The sequence below is a fragment of the Haemaphysalis longicornis genome, unplaced genomic scaffold, assembly GCF_048455015.1.
Source record: "Haemaphysalis longicornis isolate Haplotype H1 unplaced genomic scaffold, Haemaphysalis longicornis Haplotype H1 scaffold_6, whole genome shotgun sequence".
Classification (NCBI taxonomy): domain Eukaryota; kingdom Metazoa; phylum Arthropoda; class Arachnida; order Ixodida; family Ixodidae; genus Haemaphysalis; species Haemaphysalis longicornis.
This window is the reverse complement of record NW_027526407.1, coordinates 94,311,113-94,332,276: the sequence shown is the minus strand read 5'-3', so window position 1 is coordinate 94,332,276 and position 21,164 is coordinate 94,311,113. Positions and strand designations below refer to the sequence as shown.

Below are 21,164 nucleotides of genomic sequence, written 5' to 3'. Positions count from 1 at the left end.
TTAACCTAAACAAGCCCTTCGAAGTTGCGCTCAGGACTTTTCTGGCCACAGCTCAGCACAAATGACTACGCAACATATTTTTCTTGATCAAATTGCTTGTGTATGGCATCCGTAGTTAAAAATACAAAGAAAATACCGAGCGGTCGTGCAAGCGTGTTCACAGAGCACGGCGTGTAGACAGTTTTAGCCGCATCCATCAAGCGCACGTTCGTCAAGCCAACTATAGCCATTTAGGGAGATTGGCTAACATTGTGTACAAAAAACTCCAGAGTTCCCCGCATCAGGGCAACATTTGTTCGGAACACTTGTTCCAAAGTTGCGCCCAAACAAAAATCTGGAAATCAGCCTTGATAAACCTATTTGGCACTCTTATAGATTTATTTCGATTGGTACCTACACACAAGTATAAAATAATCATAGAACGCACTCAATTTTTTTGACCACCTGATATTTTGGGTAGTTTCAAATCCTGCGACAGGGCTCAGATTTAAAATATCATTTGGATCATTGTGCAATTTTGTATAATTTTCAATGCCTTATGTCACGTGACGTTCCATTAACTTTCAGTTATTTGGGCTGTACAGCGATGTCAGAGTATCCGTATTTAAACTGGTTTTACCATGAAGAAAAGAAACGATTGTAAGCTTAGTTCTTTCTGCGTTGTACATACTCCTATGCATAGACACAAGGAGCGTTTTTGTCCGTGTGTCAGGTAAAAAGTTACCTGCGCAGTGGCGCATGGTTCGAATTCTCCGTGGCGGAACCTACTCTGGTTTGAGTTAACAGGCTTATTTATGCATAACCTTCATGGAGACTTGGCCGGACCATTACGGGGAGATAAAATTATCCATAAATTGCAATGGCTGAAGTTTTCATTCACAGGCTTTCACTGTATTCTGTTCCGCGTTTGGAATCTAACGCTGCTGGAGCTCCTGTTTTTAGCTATCCCGAAGGATTAGAGAAAGGTTTAGTGGAAGAAGAAGCGGTTTGAAAGCACCGAGCTATTGTACATACCTCTAGTTACCCGCACGCCAATGGCAGGTGCGTGAGCTTGCTGTATTGTTTACGAAAGAAAAGAAAACTTGGCAGTCTTTTGGCTTTGTGTGTCCAAAGGAGCGAAGTTTCAAAATTTTCTCACTTTTACGATACGGATTAAGCTCGCTGAACTGTGTTATAAATCCATGAAATTCGACCTCCCGTTTGCTGATCAATATAAACTAATGTGGAGCGGCTGCACGTGTAAGGTTGTTATTCATGGTTAGTATGCCCGTGTGCTCATTAAAAGTTTGTACAAGAAGCTACAAAATTTTTGTTTGAGCCGCAAGTACTAAAAATTACTCCAAGCGTAGTGAAAGCCACATATACCATTGTGCGTTTGCGAAGGACCTGTAAGCGCGGTCTTCTAGGTTTGAGTTATGAGAGAATGTTGCACTTGGTGCCCTCCATGAAAAAATGATAGCCTGCAAAGTAGTTAGTAAAAATTAAACCTAATCATCTTGCCACATACCGTATTGATGTGCGTATAACCCGCCCCTGCATAGAATCCGCACCCCAAAGTGCAGTTCTCAAATAAAAAATAATTTTTTTCGCGTATTGCCCGCACACGTTGTACAAGAAAGGCTGGACCAAAGCTACTAAAGCTACATTTTTTGGACGGCCTGAGCCACAATCACCCATTGTTAATGCTCTCTCTAAGGCTATTGTCTGGGCTGCAGTCGTCACTGTCATACACAAGATCGTGTACCGTTTCGTCTATGCTGCTTTGAAGGCCGCATTCCTTAAGGCTCTTGCAAACAATGTCACCTGAAACCATCGAAATCGCATGCCTTAGCGATCTACTTACAAACTAGCGCAACATCAGGCCAACGGACGCAGCCGGATTTTGTGCTGTTCAGTCTTCAGCCAGCCATCTAGCGCAAGTAGGCATGACGTGAGCTTTCAATTACAGTGAACTAGGATATTTTACTGTTCTTTGAATAGTCTAGTCTATTCAAGAAGCGTCCACCTACAAAAACTGTATGAATGCAGAATACAGTTATCATGCAGCAACAGGTATATATTAAAAATAGTTTGCATTGAATATGGCAGCCAAATATAAACCAGTGTGGCGGCGACATTCGTCACTTCATTTCAAACAAAATTTAACTCATGCGTATCATCATCATACTATGAAGCGGTGTTGTCCTTGTGTTGTTAAGTATTGACACTGAAACACTTCACTCTTAAAGGACGCTTTTCTTCGGCAAAAAACTCTACTTCACTTGCCAAATATTTTTACTCAGGTTGTTATATTGTTTAGCTGTGTGTAAAAAATGAGTACTATCAGTGGGGTAAGCGCTACGTCATCGTCATTATCATCACCATCACCATCATCATCCTATTCTGGTTCACTGCAGGACGAAGGCCTCTCCCATTGACCTCTACTTGCTCCTGTCCTGAGCTGCTCTAGTCCACGGTTTAGCCCTGCATTTCTTATTTCATCCCTGGAACGGATTACTGGCCTTCCCCTTCTTCTGGATCCATCCCTTTGTATCCGCTCTGTTACCCTATTTATCCACCGGTTGTCGGTTCGCTTCACTACAGCGCCAGCAGAAGTCAATTTCGTTTTCTTTTTTCAAATATGATATGGTCCACTCTAGTTTGTTTTCTGATCCGGGTAGCTCGTTTTCTGTCCCTGAGTGTTACTCCTAATATTGTTCGTTCTATGGCCTGTTAAGTCGACCTACATTTGCTTTATTTTTGTTTAGTAACCAAGTTTCAGTTCCGCACGTCATAACAGGTAGTATGCACTGGTAGTAGACTTTTCTTTTGAGTGACTTTGCACTGTTTGGGAGTACTTGGCGAGTGCTGCCTAGCCATACCCATTCCGCGCCGGATTTCTCTTTCGTGGTTGGTTGTATTCTTGTACTTCTAGCTTTTCGTTTCAAAAGCTGAAGAGAACGTTTCTCGCATGGTAATAATTTAGATTTATTCACCTGCATCGTTAGCCCCTCGGCCATGCTTTCTTATTGTAGTTCCTCAAGCATTATTTGCACGTGTTCTACACTCTCACTAAGAAATACTTTGTCGTCCGCAGATTTCAAATGGCTTAAGTAATCCCAATTTATCTGTTATGCTACATTTTCCCAGCAAAGCTTTCTAAACACCTTTCCAGACCTACAGACATGCTGCGAATAGTTTTGGGGAGGTGGAATCTGCCGCTCTTGCTCCCTTCGGTATCGCAAAGTTATCGCTTTGCTTGTGGACGGTTGTCATCCCCGCGCATTCTTTATGAGTCTTCTCGAAGTCTTATGTAGGTCTCCTCTATTTCCTGGTCTTTTTTGTGTTTGTAGCACGGCTGCGGTGAGAACGGAATTAAACACTTTCTAATAGGCTATATGCGATGTAAAGGGGTTTAGTGTATTCGGCCGATTTTCCATCCCTTCATTGACAACACGAATGTGATTCATGGTTGAGTACCCTTTCCCTAAATCTAGCCCGCTCTCTGGATTTGAAAATCTAGACTGTGACCTATGCGGCTAACTTTAGCTTTGGTACAGAGCTTGTACACAACAAAGAGTAGGCTGATGGGTGTGTAAGTCTTGAGGTCTTGGAAGTCACCCTTCTTATGAATGAGAAAAATGCTGACGTTCTTCTAGGCTATGGGCCCTTTTTTAGTCTTCAAGCATTCCGAAAATAGTACAGCGAGTTTCTCCAGAACAGTATCTCCTCACTCTTTCAAAAGATCTACGATTGTGCCGTATTCAGCTGCAGCTTTTGCTCTTTTCATGACCTTGAGAGCGTTTCCTACCTCCTTTTTAGTTACTAGAGGGACATCAAGAGCTAAGGTTGTATTCACAGCGCTTTTCCCTGATACAACGTTGCTGGCATACAGCTTGGCGTAGAATGGTTCTGCTACCTTTAGTACCTCGTCTAAGTTGTGCGTTATGTTACCCTGCTCGTCTCTGAGTGCGTACGTTATGTATTTTCCGATGGCTAGCTTTCTCTTAGTTGCTTCCAAACTTTCTCCTATTTGCAGCGTTTATCCGAGGACTACGTTGTATGCATGAATGTCGTTTATTTTACTTGTCTCAATCAGTTTCGTAAGCGTGTAATAGCCGCTATTGCTGCTGTAGTGGCCTCAAGGCACAATGTGCATTGCTGTTGTGCTGCACCAAAGGAAATATCTCGCATATGATCCGCACCTCTACTTCACCTCTCAAATTTTCGCATTTCTGGTCCTAGTTATACGCGCGAAAATACGGTATGTACCTCAAATATACAGCTGAAGTCACGTGCACAAAGAGACGGAATGCATTTTTATTACCTCCATTTGCCGATTGAGCAAACATAGGCTGACATTTGCATGGCAGCTCTCGACAAGATGTTGACTGCAACGAATACAGTTTTTCGGTAAAATAGTTTCTGCAGTCGAAAGAAGTTGTAAGTTGATGGTTACATGGTAAATTTGTGCAAGAATTCTTCGGCTGAATATTGTATAGACACAATGAGAAACAGAAATCAATAATTTAGAGGTGAATGTTAGCTGAAATTATGAAAACATTACCGTAAAAAATCTCTTCCAACAACAATTACACTTCTTTTCCTCTCGCAGGTTAACATTCTTATGGGGTACGGCCCCGTGGCAAACCTAACTCACTTCACGTCTATCGCAAGATTTATCATACCTTTCGCAGAGGTTATACAGGTAAAAAGGTCACCGATATCATGCTTGCTTCTTTAAAAGTAAAAAAAAAGCTGCCTAAGTTGTCCCTCTAAATTGTTTTCCTTACGCACAGAATTAAAATGCAGAAAATGATTGGGTGGAAAATTTATTACCTCGGCATTAAACGCATACCGGCAATAAAAATTGTTAGCAGTTGTTTTACAAATAATATTACTTGGTGTTTCATAGTTATGTATATGTTGCGTAGACCGTTAGAAAGAATTTCGAGAAAGCCAGCTCAGAAATTTAAACACATCGCAACATAAAAGCGTCCCGCAAATCATGCCGAAGCGTTGTGCCTGTGCTAATCTATGACATAGTACGTGATATACGTACTGTGTGTCTGACATAGTTACCAAGCTTGCGGCGTAGTAAAACAAATATCCTGGTGCATGTGCACCAAAAGATTGTGCTCGCCTCTAAAGCTGCATTTCTTTCAAAAGACGATTTGCTCCTCAAGCTTATATGTCGTAACACCTCAAATGCTCTACAGAGCGGTTCAGTTATTATTATTATACCTATCATCTAAGGTTTCTAGAGGAACAGTAAAATTTATGCTAATAATTTTGTATCTTTTGTAAGGTATGACAAATGTCAACGCTTTAAAGATATCTAGTTTCTCTTCCATCATTACGTTTCCCTTCTGCCGTGCGCTGAAAAAGCTCCGCCGGTTGTCTAGTTTTGAATAGGTGCAATGAAAATTCCATTTCCTGTTTGTACATCACCTGAAAAAATTTCAGTGCCTGTAATAGATAAAGTGAATTCCACTTATATACTTCACCTAGCTGTGCCGTTATAAAGTGTGCTAACTGCGAAAGGGCGAGGACAAAATGTGACACCTAGCTGATAGCACATTTAAATTGAGATATAAATATTTATGCACGTATAACAGGAAAGTTTGAATAAAGCTTTGTGCCAACGTTTTAGCAAAAAGAGTTAATTATTATATGGTAGATATTGTAGAAAAGTGGTATGCAGACCATTCTGTGACTCATTTTTATTGTTTGAAAATTTATTTAGCAATGTATATTGCAGGGTTCAGTCAGGGTGTTGTGAAAGTGCTCAGCTCAGAGGATTCAGTAAATTTTTGCAACTAATGCACTGCAATTGCAGGCGGTGAATGACGCTTTCACGAACGGAGGATTTCTAGTTTCAAGTCAGCAGCAAAAAAACCTAGTGGCCACGGTTTGCAACAGCCCTCTGCGAGACATTTGTTACTCCCCGTTGGCTCTTATTCATGGGACAAATCCAAAGCAGTTGAATAGGGTAACTATACAATTTTCTTTTTTGTAACACACAGACACCACACCCTGGGTATCTCTCATTCCACTACAATAGCACTGAGAATCTTGCAAAATCTATGAATTTAAAGAAACAAACTTCAATATTTAGGGCTACATACTTTGCTTTGGTTTCTCTGCAGGCTTGGTTTTTTACGTCTAAACTCAGGCAGCATAAAAGCTGCGCATAGATGTTTGGACACGGATGGTATCATTCTATAAAAGTAAATTTACAGAAAAAAACGTTTTTGAAAACTTTGTTTATTTACGCTGTCTACATTAGATTCGACGATGCAAGAAAAAAGATGGCGATTTTGCACTTTAATTACTCCAGCAAGGCCTTTATTAAGGTTTGCTAACACTGGCTTCTGTGCATTTACAACTTTTTTTATGGGAGCACAGGTTTAATTGCCCAAGGCATCGATTTTTTTAATGGGTTCTTAAGTGAACAAGAATCAGCACATAATATAACGTACAACGATGTGAACTTTCTATACTCCTCACATGGCCAATAATGTCTGTAGAGGATGAGCCTAACTGTTCTAACAATGAGTATAAAAGTTCTTTATTGGGTAGCGCTGCTGCGAACAATGTCTAAGAAAGAGCAGGCGCTACGCAAGACATTAATGACAGTTGCAAAAATTATTTTAACGCTCTACATTATTAGGCTGATTGCACGATTTTCCGTGGCTGCTAGCCGTGCGCTTTCAGCCGTGCTCATCAAGCGTCCAAGGAAGTACAGTCGCCAGCAAAAGTTTGCGGGATGTGCGGCGCGTGGCCGAGCGGCGCAAAACTGCATTGCTGCGCCATCTGCAGCCAGCGAGCGCCGGGTCGAGGCTCAAGGAACTGGCTTGCTAGGCGCGCTTTGCGCATGCCTGTCGTTTATTTGTTACCGGGCATCTCTGATCACTCGCTTGTCCGTGACATGCTTTCGATGTTCGCGGCAGCCGCGGTGGCGCCGCGTGACCATCGCTGTCGTTCTGCTATCACTGGTGCTACAAATTACTCAGCCCGCGGCCGCCCTTCGCGCAGCGCCATAGAGATGATATCGCGGCGCCCAGCATTCAATAAATCTTATCTTCCAAGTGATGTAATGCTCCACGACTAAATTTATTTTACAGGAGCTAATAAAGAATAGCTGTTGGAAACTGCGTACTTCGATGTGGTGCTTAGAAAAATGTCGGGTCGCCAAATTTATTCTTGCGGCAAAGCAAACTTTCTGGGGAAGATCTAGCTCTCAATGTAATGTATAGGTCTCTGGAATTGGCCAAGGGAGGACTGGTAGCATTACGCCGAATCACATTTACCTGCCATAATTAGTTTTTAGGGAAGCCGTAAACGCTACGGCATTCGATACATGAGAGACTGAGGAGGTATACAGTTACAAAAAACGGCTCGAACTCTTGTTAGAACTACCCCAAAGGAAATTTCGTGATAGTTAGCCCCTGAGACGACTACAACAATTGTGGGTCAGCTGACAGTTTATCGGTGCTTAGATTAAAAACAAAATAAAAGCATTTCCTATTCAACCAGCAGTGCCTCTTGAAAGGTAAGGTCGGGTACAGACTCTCCGCAACTGTCGTAACTAACTTTAAAGACGTCATTTCACGTCTCAATCCACCGAACAGCGTGACACGCCGTCTTTTTACGTCCGTGGATAACGATATGGCTTTTGCGTCGATAGTCTCAACATAGCCTAAGATTTATTCAACGTTGCGCGCCGCGCAAACGGCGGCCGCGGGCTGCGTATTTTGTAGCACCAGTGATAGCTGAACGACGGCGATGGTGACGCTGCGCCACCGCGGCTGCCGCGATTATCGAAAGAATGTCACAGGCAAGCGAGTGATCAGAGATGCCCGGTAACAAATAAAGGACAGGCATGCGCAAAGCGCACCTAACACGCCAGTTCCTTGAGCATCGACCCGGCGCTTGCTGGCTGCAGATGGCGCAGCAATGCAGTATTGCGCCGCTCCACCACGCGCTGCACATCCCGCAAACTTTTGCTGGCGACTGTACGTCATCGGTGCTAACAGGAAGCTAAAACTGAGGCAGCCAAATATGAGGGCTCGCCGGAATCGGGAATGCCGAGCAGTGCCAAATAGATAGTGGAAAACAGCACAATAACACTGCGGCCGAGGCAAAACAAGATACGCTATTTGAGCGGGCGCCACGCATGCGCACTGAAGTTCGTTAGTCACACGCTGAGCAGACACGGTCTGCAGCAGTGCCCTTAACTGCTGACACCACCAAAGCGGCTCCCCTACGACCTAAAATGATTCTGGCGCCTACATTGGGTCCCGAAGCTTAAAAAGGGGGCAATAAATTAACGCCAGGTCCTCAGAAACACCCCAAAGCCTACATTGTTACTAGAAACAATTCAAAATACGTCATAATAAAAAACAACAGCAGGTATATGGTGTTTAATTACATGAATCTAAAATACCATAAAAATGTTCGGTGTCATGTCTCCGCCACAAACTCTGTCCGGCAGATGATTAGTGGTTTCACGAGGCACATTTATAAGAAACCGTAAACATCGGGCTACATGTGATCCCCAAAAAGTAATGTAGGAATCCCTGGCATGGCCTCACAAAGAAGCGGTCAAAATGCAAAAAAAACCTTTCAGCGTTCAGCCCACGTTGTAAAACGTCGGTGCAAGGGAAGTGCAGGAATGGCAGAAAAAATGTCATAGCTTGTGCAGGCTCTGATCATGAGCCGGGTATCGTACAGTCTGCAGTGCGATAAACTGCTAACCCACACTTAAGAAGGCCAAATAAAAACCATCATCAGGGCAGCATATAAGAGCAGCATTTAACCTCCCTATTTTCACAAACTCCGCAAAGATTCTTTCAAGTGGGTTTTAAAGCGCCTTTGAAGAAATCAGAGAGCCCACTGTCCTAGCACAAATGGAGTATCTGGGAAAACATAATGGGGACGGGTCACCCTATGAAAAATAGTCCCACCTCCAGAACAAAAACGCTGGGCGCCACGATTCATAAAAACCCACCCCCCTCCCTAATGAAAAATTTACATCCAAGCCTACGCGAGGACAGGCAACAAGTCAGGATGAAATTCCTTTGAGGCAAGTTCCAAAACCATGAAAACAACTCTATACGTCGACTCCGGGACGTTCAAGAGTACGAAGGCCACCATTTTTGTGCGGCAGTACCATGACAATTGCTGTAATTGTATTAATTTCCTACACACGGGAATTGAATCCTCTTTGTGACCCCCTAGCGGAACTATCGAAATATGCTTAAATATATATTGCACACGTTAGTGTCTTGGCTACAGGCAGAAAAGCTTGAGAAAGATTCTCCAATCCACAACGATAAAAGTTCACATTACATTATCACATGAACACAAGGGCGTGAGAAGGAACGGCGCAGCCTTTCAAGAACCACACGTACTCACACGCCGTGCTCCCTGTTGACCACGACTACCACACTCCCCATCTAAAGATCTCCTCACCCTACGCCTAGGCACACCTTCTCTCCCCCCCCCCCCTGCCAGGCGGAGATCCGGTCACTTCAGAATCGTAAACACTGTTTACGATAAAAACCAACACTTGTATCCACAAATCTACATGGGCGAAGTTGTTTGGTAGCTAATGGTGAACATTAGCTTAATACGGTGCCAAATACGGGTAAACACTCACTCTATTATGCGAAATCTGGTCTTTTCTAATGATAGGATCAGGGGTGAACAATTTGAACATTACGTATGCAACCTATATTAAGAGATGAGAGACTGCCCTGATCACGTTGTCACGTCAAGATCGGCGTGAGCAGATTCTGGCACCCTGGAATTCTGTCTCAACCCATTGGGTCTACCATTTCTTTATCCCTTTATCCCCTTTTCCTAAACTCTCAATAAATCTTACTCAAGAAGGACATTTCTCACCCCCTCTCTCTTTTTGGCTTACGGAAACCCAAACTTTCAGTCAGGTCAACACAATAAACACCTCTAAACTTGGACACTTGCTTTCTCTCTCGAACTGACCAACACCCAGCCGCCTCAACTTTTCACGCCGGTATCTTAGGCAAGACAAGCGACGACCTCCTCCGAGTTTCCCGTTCGGCGGTGGCTAAAACCATTGTGGCTAGCCTATATCTTGTTACAGCACTTGAGTATCTGGAAAGCATACATGGTAAATGCAGCAACTGGATTCTAAAACGCTCCCTCGACGCCGAAATAACGCTAGCGCTTCATACATCTGAAGACCTAACATAGATGCCATGTGCAACCTTTTTTTATGGCGTACCACCTACAAAATAATCAAAACCCTTCTTTTCAGTACAAGGTAGGGTAAAATGCCAAGCTTCCTCCCATGCAAACTTAGTGAAGAAGAAAGTCGAAACGCCACTTCCCTCCCGGAAGTCTAAAACTGCAATTTCCAAAGTCTAAAGCCAAATTCTACTTTAGCGAAGCCAATGTCAAAGCCCAAGCCAATCCCTGCTTAGAGAATATATTTTAAATCTATCATTCCTAACTTTGTATACCCCGTACCAATATTTTGCATATAACGAGAGGTTCGTTAGTTATTCAAGAGGTTGCTATGGGGTGTATGTTTGATGCATCCTTTCGCCATACTCATTGTGTAAAGTTGGCTTTCCTGTAGCGTACTATATTCGGATGTCAACGCCAAAAGTGAGAGATAGAAAGCGCCTCCTTTCAAAAAATTACAGTCGAACAGAGAACACTGTATTTTTTAATTCGTGCCTCTTTTATAAACTCAAACTCTCTCGGTGAAATAGTAGAGCCACAGACAACGAACCTATTGCAGGAAGCAAAACGCAAGGAATCAAATACGGAGGTCCAAATTTTTGGCCTTCTCTTATTTTGTAGTAAGGTGTAATTTTAGACAGCGTCAGGACACAAGGAGACGACATCCGTGTTATAGCGCAATTGTGGAAATATACTTAGGGGCGGTACCAAACGATTTGCTCACTTTGTGCGCATTGGAAGTGCTTCGCATTCTTTCGAACATAAATGCATTCTCCCTTTTTAGTTACGCTTCGTGATACAAAGTTTCTACGCAGAACCGTTTAACGAATTTTTTTCCGGGGTTTTACTTTTAGATATACTAGCACCATCATGTATAAAGATATTTTTCCCACCGGGCAGCGGTAGTGTATTTTTGAAATACGTGTCCAACCTAAAAAAACCGCTTCTGATGACAAATTTTCCGCAGACAAGGATTCCTGTCTACATCGCTAATGGCCCAGTTGGAACATCCAGCCAGGACCTCGTCCACTTTGCGCAGGTCGGAAACTATTCCTTTACATTGTTGAACAATTAAGAGATGATAGATGTAGATTCTTTGAATGAGAAATACTATTTTGAACTGGTTTTGTTTTGTAACCACTAAGAAAATTCCTGACATTTCTTTCGAACATAGCTACCAACACCTCTGAAAGTCGTTTGTGAATCTTTGTCTGAGCTTGTAAAGAAGGCACACCCCGGCAATAACACCAGATGATACTTTTGCGCCTGAGTCAAGTATACGGACTCTACACAAAAAAATTATGTAAAACCCAAGGAAAGTAAATCTGATATTTTTGCTTCCCTGCAATTAAAAACTACACAAAAAAAACCCTTTCTCGCAGTAAAAGTCCTTTATTAGTGTCGGAGCACTGCTTTGCAAATTAATATGAAATACGTACCTCTGTTTTCAAAAGTGATTTTTCGTAAAACAAAGCAATATAAACATTAAGATAAGATGATATAATTTGTGTTTGTATAAGCCTGCAGTATTGTTTATTTGTTGCGTTGACGGTCTCTTTGAATATTTTTGCAGGAAAGTAGGAAAACACCTTGTATACAAAACGGACTCATGTTTAAAAAAATGTCAGATAACGCAGAGACGTACTTATTGAAGGGGGTGAACAAAGCGCAAAACATTTATGGTGGCATGTATTACAGGAATCTTGAATAAAGTCGCTGCAAACTCTTGAACCAAAAGTAATATAGATCATCAGATCGCAAAGTGGGTAAAAAGGTAATCACTTCATGCATGCATGTGGTACAAAACCAAACATTTTGTGCGCTGAATTGTCAAACGACATTGTTATACCTCAATGCGTTAACTATTATTCCAAAATCAGTCCGTGGACCGGGTAGTGATAAACAACCACCGTAAGAAGCTCATTTTCTTTTCAGTGATTGAAATCTTTCCGGTGATACACATGAAACTAGAAGCAGACGCAGATTATTTCAGTGCATACATTATGCGATGGTTGTATACACGATTTCTATTGCTTAACCATCTGGACAAGCTTACAGGGTTAAGATTGTGCCCGGAAATTATTTGGAGCATGTGCGTACACAAGGGAGATCGGAGGATAGGAGTTAACTAGTGCGATCTCCTGACGTGCTCGTAGGTCAAGAGTTGTACCGCCACATGGAAACTGTTTTTAACAGGCGTCACATACACTCTAGCCATTTGTCAGCGTGCGGTTACTTCGCTGCATGTAGAGTATCATTAGCATAGCAGGTGTAGTTCATCGACACCACTAGCGCCGCCTTTGGTCACTGATGATTGAGCGAAGGAACAAAAGAAAAAAAACTGACTGTTGGAGAAATAATTATACTTTCTCAGCAGTGTCTAGAACAAGAGAACTCACGTGTGTCGTCTGTATGTAGTGAGTTAGGCAGCCCATGCCCATAAGACTTTTTATCGGGTACTGGTCCAAGCGTTTATCAAAGGATTATTGCGACGCGTGGTTTTTTTTTGCAAATGGTGAGATAAGTAAATTCAAGGCATGTAAATGGGCTTGCAAAGGGCCGAAGATCAACGCTACCTGCGTTTATATCACCATAATGTCGCGCAGTATTGGAGTGTTTTTATTATAAGATGTGGGGTCTTATTGCCACTTTTTGTTTCTGTAGGTTTTTAGGGCACAAAATTTTGTCAGGTTTGACTATGGTAAGAAGGAAAATAAAGCTCGGTATGGCCAGGTAAGAAACAAACTGTTCCACTACCTAGATTTGTGGCAACGGCATTGCACAAAATGCAATATTTGCTCTTAGGCATTGTTGGGCATTTTTTATGCGCAATTATCGAAACAAAATGTACTGGCGTGTGTTCGAGCCAAGTCATTTCAGCTGCTGGGGTGAAAGCTTTGCAGTAGTGCTCAGGGCTGTTAATTACAGTACCAGGCCTAATAAGCAATTGCAAATTTCTGCTACTGTTTTGTTACTATTTCGGTAAGATTAGTTCAAATCTGAAGCTAAGAGCAATATTTTAAGGAAAAATTTATTTGTTCACCCTGTGAGGTGTGAAATATTCTGAAACACGAGAAAATTTCCGCAGAGTTCACATACAAAGTCTTGCACTGACAGATATTTGAGGAAGCGTAAAAGGATGAAAATATTTTACGTAAGTACTCATATAAGTTGTTACAACAATATTTTTGGGCAACTGGGATGTTTAGCCACAAATTATTATATTGCCCTTGCAATCGCAGAACTTTTCGCCATATTGAGCACCAGGTATGTCCAGCAGTGGATCACTTGTGAATAAAATGTCCTAATAAAAGAACAACTTTTTTCAAAACAAACAAGATCAGTTTTTTCCACACAAGCTTTCGTCACAACTCGGTCCGTAGGTGAAATCGTAAATGAGATTGCTTTTCGCTTAGCGATAGCGAACATGCTTTCATAAAAGGTTGTTTTTTGTATTGTTTATTGCGGTTGTTTCTTGATATTTTTTCTGTATTAGTTTGTTTCCCCCTTCTCTCGGTAATGCCTCGAGTCCCGTAGATACAATAAATAAATAAATAAATAAATAAATAAATAAATAAATAAAATATCGACTTTGGTCAAAAATAAATTATGTGAAATCAGCCTATAGACATATCGATGAACGAAACGAATATATCTATGCAACGTGTATCAATTCATGTCGGGCTGTTGAATTTCTCTAATAGAAAAAAATTCCGACACCATTTGCTCACTTTTTACATAACGGTGTTTCCGTTAATAAGTGTGAAACAAATGCCTCATTTTTACATTTGCTCTTCAGCCAGCATCAAGTTTTTTTGTCAATTGCCTGTACAGCCGAAACAAGCGCCCATTCTCAAGAGATGTCGTTGAACACAATAGGCACTACCTTCTTTCCTGCTGTGGAATTGTAAACTGGCTGTACAATGGCTTCTATTGATATTTACGGATGTGGATCGATGCCTCCACGTCTATTCATATATATTACAATCGCAATGTACGCGGCGGTGCTTCAGATCGATTTTTGTAAACATCGGTTTGTAAACACCACTACAAACACCATCACACCACTACTGTAAAATATATAAATACATGAACATACTTCACAGGCCCAAACAACATACTGTTGGCAAAAGTGAAATGTTACCTATAGCAGACAACCTAATACAGTCGTAGGCTGTCATAACAGTTCTAGACAAACTGACCTAACGTACAGACGTTTTTGTGAAGTTAGGTCTGTTTCAGCTAAATAAAATGAAAATGTCTTGAATCATCAATCTTGAATTTAGCGTCATGTAAAAAAGTATCATTTCTCGGTGCTAGTCTTTTGTTAAGCAAGACGAATTCTACTCTAAAAATTCTACGTGTTTCAGCTTCCGAACTAGGTTTCTTTCTAATGTGAAAACTCCATTCTGCGCTGATGTTTTTAAATTTTGACCCTAAATTACTATGACTGGATCTGTCCTACAAAAAGCTGATATGTACGATTGGCTACGTTTACGATTGGCTGCGTTGGCTACGCTTGGCTGCTGTACATTTTTTAGGTATTTCAGAATATCAGGGAATGCTCAGCGTTGTATGTTAGATGATTTAAACTGTTTTTCGGACACACGAGATAACATCACATAATTTTTCGGTGTTTACTGCAGAAATACCCATGCATCAGCAGGGCGTGTGTTCGGTAGTTCTTATACAATCAGAAAATAACATGGATGGCCTAACATGCAAAGTGAGCAGGGACTTGACTGCTGTATTTCAAACCATGCATGCAGGAAATCAAAATGGTTTATGGAGCTGCTCTAAATGTGGAAGAAACGTCATGTAATAAAAATTAGTGACAGGTTGGTAAAATACATACGTAGGGTGTCACGACTGCTTAAACCTTATCTCATAAAACCATAGGCAATTTCTTCAGAACCCTCGATTCATGGTAAACTCATATCAAAGATGACTTTTAGAGAAGCTAATACCGTGCACATCACATTGTTTAGCGCTGTAACTAAAGCCTCAAATTGCTTTTTTGCTTTTATACTCATCTTTCAATTCGGAAGTACCGACAAGGTACCAGTAAGTTATAGTCGTGGCACCAATCGGAATCCAAGCTCTAACGCGAACGACCGATACAGGAAAATCGATGTTCAAATAATGGCTGTAATATGAAGCTTGGCTCTTTTGTATTGTGGTAATATTTGCGCGCATTCAAACGGAATTTCGCGTTAGCACTTTCATGCCTCATTAACTATTCTCTCATTTGCTATCAAATGTTTTATTAGCAGCAGAGCTTTTTGAGCTGTTTAAGCTTTCAGCAATGCCATGGAGCGTTATTACCAGTATTATCACCAGTATTATCACAAGCGAAACGAAGAGGGTGAAAATGGTAGGCCAAGAAGTTTGATTACTTGCCGCAGTGGATAAGTGGCTAAAGCGTTGTGCCGCTTAGCCCAAGGACGCGGGTTCAATTCCCGACCGCCACGGTTAGTTTTCTAATGGAAGCGAAAAGCGATAACACCCGTGTGTTTGAGATTTCAGTGCATGTTGAGGATCCCCCTGTGGTAAACATTAATCACGCACCCTCCACTGTGGCGTGCCTCATCGCCTGGGGAGCGTGGCCGTGTTAAACCACACACCAAATTAGAATCAAAACAAGAGTTATTGGCGAGGAGCCAACCAGAACACCAGGAAGTTTGGGGAGAGCGCGTGTCATAAAAAAAAAAAACTCAGGTAAAAAGGTCCCAAAAGTCGAACCTGAACTCTTGAAACCGGAAACATAACCAACGGACCACCCCAAAAACGTGAAAGATAAGTAGTTACACACGGCGGGGAACAATACAACGTGCAACCAAACTGAACAAACAAGGTTGTGTTGGCACAACCACCAGATGGAAGAAGCCCAAGTATGTGAGCCAAATGAGGGAATTTCAAAGCAAAAAAAAAGTGAATAAGGCCCTTTTGCCGATTAAAAACATCGAAGAGTTTATGAAAAAAAGGTGTCATATTACTACATCGGAATCTAGTCTGTGCCCTTAATTTCTTGCGCAGTGTTTGGTTTTCTTTCAGTGTTTTTATTAGAATACATCGGAACAGAATTGTCACTGTTACTTTGTCTGTTTTTTATGCTGGGGGACTTACCCCTGCATATCTGTGTGAAGCCTTTGCATAGATTAGCGCAGTGCTGTATACCTAGTAGTTTAGTTCTTGTGCGTATTTTTTTCAAATGTATTCAATGTTTGCAACAGTTTGAACACCCCCTCAACAATGCCTTGTGGACCATGAATTTATCTGAACTAAAAATTAGGCGCCCAAACCCTGCAAGAATCATTTGATATCGCCTTCTGTGCCCGCCTCATTAAAATACGGGAAGGTAGATGCACATGTGGTTTCTGAATGTTGGAAGGTAATAACAAAAGAACGAAAAACGCGATGACCTAGTGGTTCAAATTAGGCGAAACAAAACACAATAAAAAGCCTCCCGTGGCATGTTTCAAAACGAGAAGAGGGAAAGAAAAACGCTCCCGAGGTCGGGAGGGCTTGTTCCCTTTTTGAAAGAGGCTTTGATACAATTGCGTTCCTGGGGTGATCTTTCGCGTGCTGTTCTCCTCGCTGGTTCGTGTTCATTCACGCTTGATTTGGGGGCACCGAAGCCCAGTTCGCGCTACAGGCGTTGAGGTCGCGAAGACGGTTGTCGGGGATTCTAGCGCGTGCAAAAGCGGTTATCATCATTATATATGTGAAAGCCGGCGCACAATACGGCCCCGGCCATGCCAGTCATGGGGAAGTTTCTGCTGCAAATTAGAAAATACATGTGAGGCGCTACATCCGGGCCAACAAAGCGTATAGAGGGGCCCATAGAGTTTCATACTAATAGATACTAGAGGGAAATGTGTCGCTGCAGTCGCGGGCCGCCGCGGACGGCGCCATTGCCGCTAGCGACGTTCCTCGCGTTCTTGGCTTAGCTAGCCATATGGTTCCTTTTTTGTCTCGAAGCCAAAATCAACAAGAAAGGGTAACTGTTTTTTCTTGTTCATCGTGCACGAAGCTTCTGCATAATAACTGACAAATTGATCTTTTGGAGATTCAATTTTACAATAACAAAACAAATTTCATGAACCTTCTACAGTAACATTGTTGCTTCTTTGCAGTCAGAGCCAACTTTTCAGCCTGTTCATGAGCCATGCTAAGGACAAATGGAACGTGCCTGCCCGGTACATTACGGAACGCTCGCCGAAGTGTGGCTCCCCTAGACAGTGGCACCAGATTTCCCTGTATGTGTATATTAGTATGAAACTGTATGGAGGGGCCAACATAATGTTTGCTGTTTTTCTTGCCTTGCATCACTTGTGCAAACTGAGCCAGTTTTTATCGCCTAGTGCCCACATCATCAAACTAATGACACCTCGTGTAAGGTAAAACAATACCATAAAGCGGGCCTGAAGAACATGTTATTATCGCTGGTACATTTTTAATAATCAGATTTCGAATATTAGATTGAGTAAAAACACAACGAATGTATACCTTCCATGCCTGCCTTTACTTTTCGGTAGCACGTTGCGGACGTATTCCAAATTTTAAACGTTCCGGAGAAGTATGTCGATTACCCGCATTATCTATGCTATCGAACTTGTGCGGCCATCGAGGAAGACCGTAAGTATAATTTTAGCTACTACGTGCGTATTTTATTTGTTATACTGAATAAGAAGCCGAGAAAATGTTCTTAAATTTTGTAATTTTGGTCTTGCACGCTAAAATGTATGGAACCCGTTTTGTACTACTGTCTTGCAGGCTAAAATGTATGGAACTCTTCTTCTCCTAAAGGAATACCGTTCACGCAGGAAACCCCTCCGGCTTACCCACTGGAGAAGATACAAGTTCCAGTGGCACTGTTCAGAGGCAAGGCCGATGTGTTTGCAGACCCGAGAGACGTTGATGACTTGAGCCAGAAGCTGCACCAGGTGGTAGTCTCAGATGTCATGGTGGAAGACCCACGCTTCGGACACTTAGATTTTGTATTTGGATATAATGCAACAGATATTTTGCATCGTCCGATGATCGATCTGCTGAAAAACTATACCTCCACATGAAAATATCAAGCTATAGGCAGATATTTCAAACATTTACTTAAATTTTCGTATACCATTGCTGTTTCTCGCCTGAGCCAACACGGCTATCGTCACAAACCCCGCCACATCAACAAAATATTAGGAACACTGTTAAGACGCTGCAGAGCAAATTCCTAATATGAATATTGTAGGTTGTAATGCCCGCATTTGCTTCCTTGTCCTACCTGGCACGATGCTGTGTAGATAATGTCCCTGTAAGATGTAACATTAATAATACAATGCGGCATGTTTAATATTACGTTCACTTGATCTACATTCACTAAAAATGTTTCATAACTCGTTTTGTCTTCAACAAAAATCTGGGAATATTATTATTACCGCGCAACCAATCATCGTTGACTAAGTAAACCAAAATGTCAATCTTCTTATTTATGATTTGTGAGAGTTCCCTCGCGCCTGAGTTTTTGTCTTTGTTTACTTTCACGAGAACTTCTGCTAAATAAACTGTTTTTGAACCATGTGTAGTCCTTTTCTGCATAAGGCTGTTCTGTGTCAGTTTTTAATGTTAAAAAAACTGCGCAGCGAATGAAAAGCGAGAATAAAGCGTAAAATGAAACGAGGCCTTTAAAGGAAAGCAAACCATCGCATGACTCAGTAACTTCGCACAGAACCCCCAGGTGCGCTTTATATAATTACGGCTCCCATATCATATTCGTGGTCCCGATTTAGTATCACGGCAAAAAATGTCAGTATTTTGCACGTTCTGTTTTCTCCGTAATCAGTGCGAAATAAAATACTCTCCGCACAGAAAAAAGTAACTGTAAAAAACACCTTTATTGTCATTATTGTCCGTCGACACTGCAATTGTCCTGAAAGATTTGTCCTGTGCAGCAGGATCTGTGGGCACGATATGCCTCACTGATATATTTACGGAAAACGTAGACGGATATGTAGAAGGAAAACGTTTAGGGAAGATGAAAAAAAAGTTCAGATCAATTTCAATAGTAATATGTTACGGTGACGCAGTTTCTTTTTACGTGTTGCTACCGAAAAAAAAAATTTTTGAACATTTTATATCTCTTTATTTTACTGTGAGCTAGGTAAGACATGATGTACAACTGCAGGGTTTTGAAATGGACCGTAAATGGTGAATAAAACGCACAGGTGTTTGAAATATGTGAGGACACTACACAGAATAGTAAATAATTGACGCGAAAATAAGCGGAATGGGAGAAATCTTCTCCCTCTAACTAAAATATAGTAGAATTAGGAATATTTTGTTCGATTCGTTATGTTATGTCGTAAAAAAATAAATGAAATCATCGTTTATATTGGGAATCAAGCATATGCTTCCCGAATAAACTGCAAATGATTTAGCTAGTCGGCTATCAGGATTACTGCCTTGTCCTCCAATTGCTCGTGAATCTAAGTTTAAGAGTGATTCTTCTCGCGCTTGATTGTGGTAACCAGCGCCTCTCCGACTGTTGTGGTGAAGATGCGTTCTTTTAAATCCCCATGCCGTGACCATAGCTCCTACAGTCTGTGAAGAGCAGTGCACTTACCAGAAATCCTCATAGGTTACATTTAGGGGTACAGAACTGGGGACACAGCTCTGCATCCAGCTTTGGTTATTAGGCATAAGGGCGCATTGAAATAATACAAATAGAACCATCAACACTCTTAAACCTGTTCACATCATACGAAAAAGGTTTGTTTTTGTTTTTTGTACAAGTTAAAATATTTCGGCTAGCCAGTCTACGATGTTCTTCGTTGTCGGAGCGGCGCCGGCTGCAATTCTCAATCGTAAGATTGAATCCTACCAAAGTTGAATCCCCCGAGATCTCAAGAACACAGTCACCCAGATACCCGCATTCTGAAAGCGTCGGGTATGTAATAAGCTTTTTAACCGTGACCGCAATTATTGAGTTTAAGGATGTATTTATTTTGGCCGGGATTCATAAATCACGTATTAATGTTTCTTGTACCATTATTTACAGCATTAAAATAGTATACTAAAAATTATGCCAGAATTTTATGCCTATGTTAAGGTGAGTAGCTCTCAGAAATACCTTTAATAATCGGTGTATTGGTGTAGGACCTCATTGAATGCAATATTTTGAAATGGTTCATTTAAAGCTCACATAGGAAATGGAATTCTGTACATGACGCAACGGTCAAGGCAATAGACGCACCGCCTAGCTTGACGCCACTTGCAAAGAGTAGCAGTGTGATTACGCAGGCCGTGCTTGCACTGCACATCGCCAGAGGTGTGCAGTGTATACAATAGGCAGAAGACGGTATTTTCTGCAGTGCCTTAAAATATTGCTCCCACATGAGCTGCAGCCGCTACAATTCCACGGATGTAATTAAGGCACCGTTGGTTCTAGTACTGTGTGTTGTCGGCTCTGATCAATTTTATGTCGCGTAAATGAAATGTTTGCCTAATTAAAAGTAAACTGGTGGTCTAATTAGCTTTAAAAGCAATCGTATGGAAAAACATGCTCGTTAACTGAGAAAAACTTGATGTTGGGTGCCTTGGTGCACCTTTGGTGAACAAGCGCGGGCTTCGTACGTAAAAGACAACACACTCTTGAATGAAGGGACGAGTGCGAACTCTCAACTAACTTTTATCTGGAATGGTATTAGTTGAGGTCAGCGGGAGTATGAACGTAGAATTTCACATATGGTGCTTCTGGTTGCGGCAGTATAAAACCCCGAATAAATTTGGCTTAGTCTTGATACTAAAATGTTATTCAACAAGAACAAACCACCTGTCAAATATATTTTAGCGAATACTTTAGGCGGTATATTTAATTAGCTATACAGAGAAAGCTAGATTTTCTATGGCGAAGGTGCGAGATAGAACGGAAAGCTTTATCACAAACTCTATGGGATGCC

The 21,164-nt window shown here is 41.6% G+C and overlaps 1 protein-coding gene across 3 annotated transcripts in view; it reads left to right on the top strand.

Moving 5' to 3' along the window:
- Window positions 1–18,796, top strand: part of LOC144141034 (lysosomal acid lipase/cholesteryl ester hydrolase-like) — a 32,587-nt gene extending 13,791 nt beyond the window's left edge. For 2 of the 3 annotated variants that reach the window (XM_077672535.1, XM_077672534.1), the window contains exons 6-10: window positions 4,595–4,687; window positions 5,819–5,971; window positions 11,180–11,251; window positions 12,877–12,945; window positions 18,039–18,794. In XM_077672535.1, the coding sequence (XP_077528661.1) occupies window positions 4,595–4,687; window positions 5,819–5,971; window positions 11,180–11,251; window positions 12,877–12,945; window positions 18,039–18,287 (636 nt within the window). In that variant the 3' untranslated portion in view covers window positions 18,288–18,794. Of the gene's footprint in view, window positions 1–4,594; window positions 4,688–5,818; window positions 5,972–11,179; window positions 11,252–12,876; window positions 12,946–18,038 lie in introns of all 3 variants that reach the window. The other variant, XM_077672536.1, reaches the window with a different exon arrangement.
- The last annotated feature ends 2,368 nt before the right edge of the window (window positions 18,797–21,164 follow it).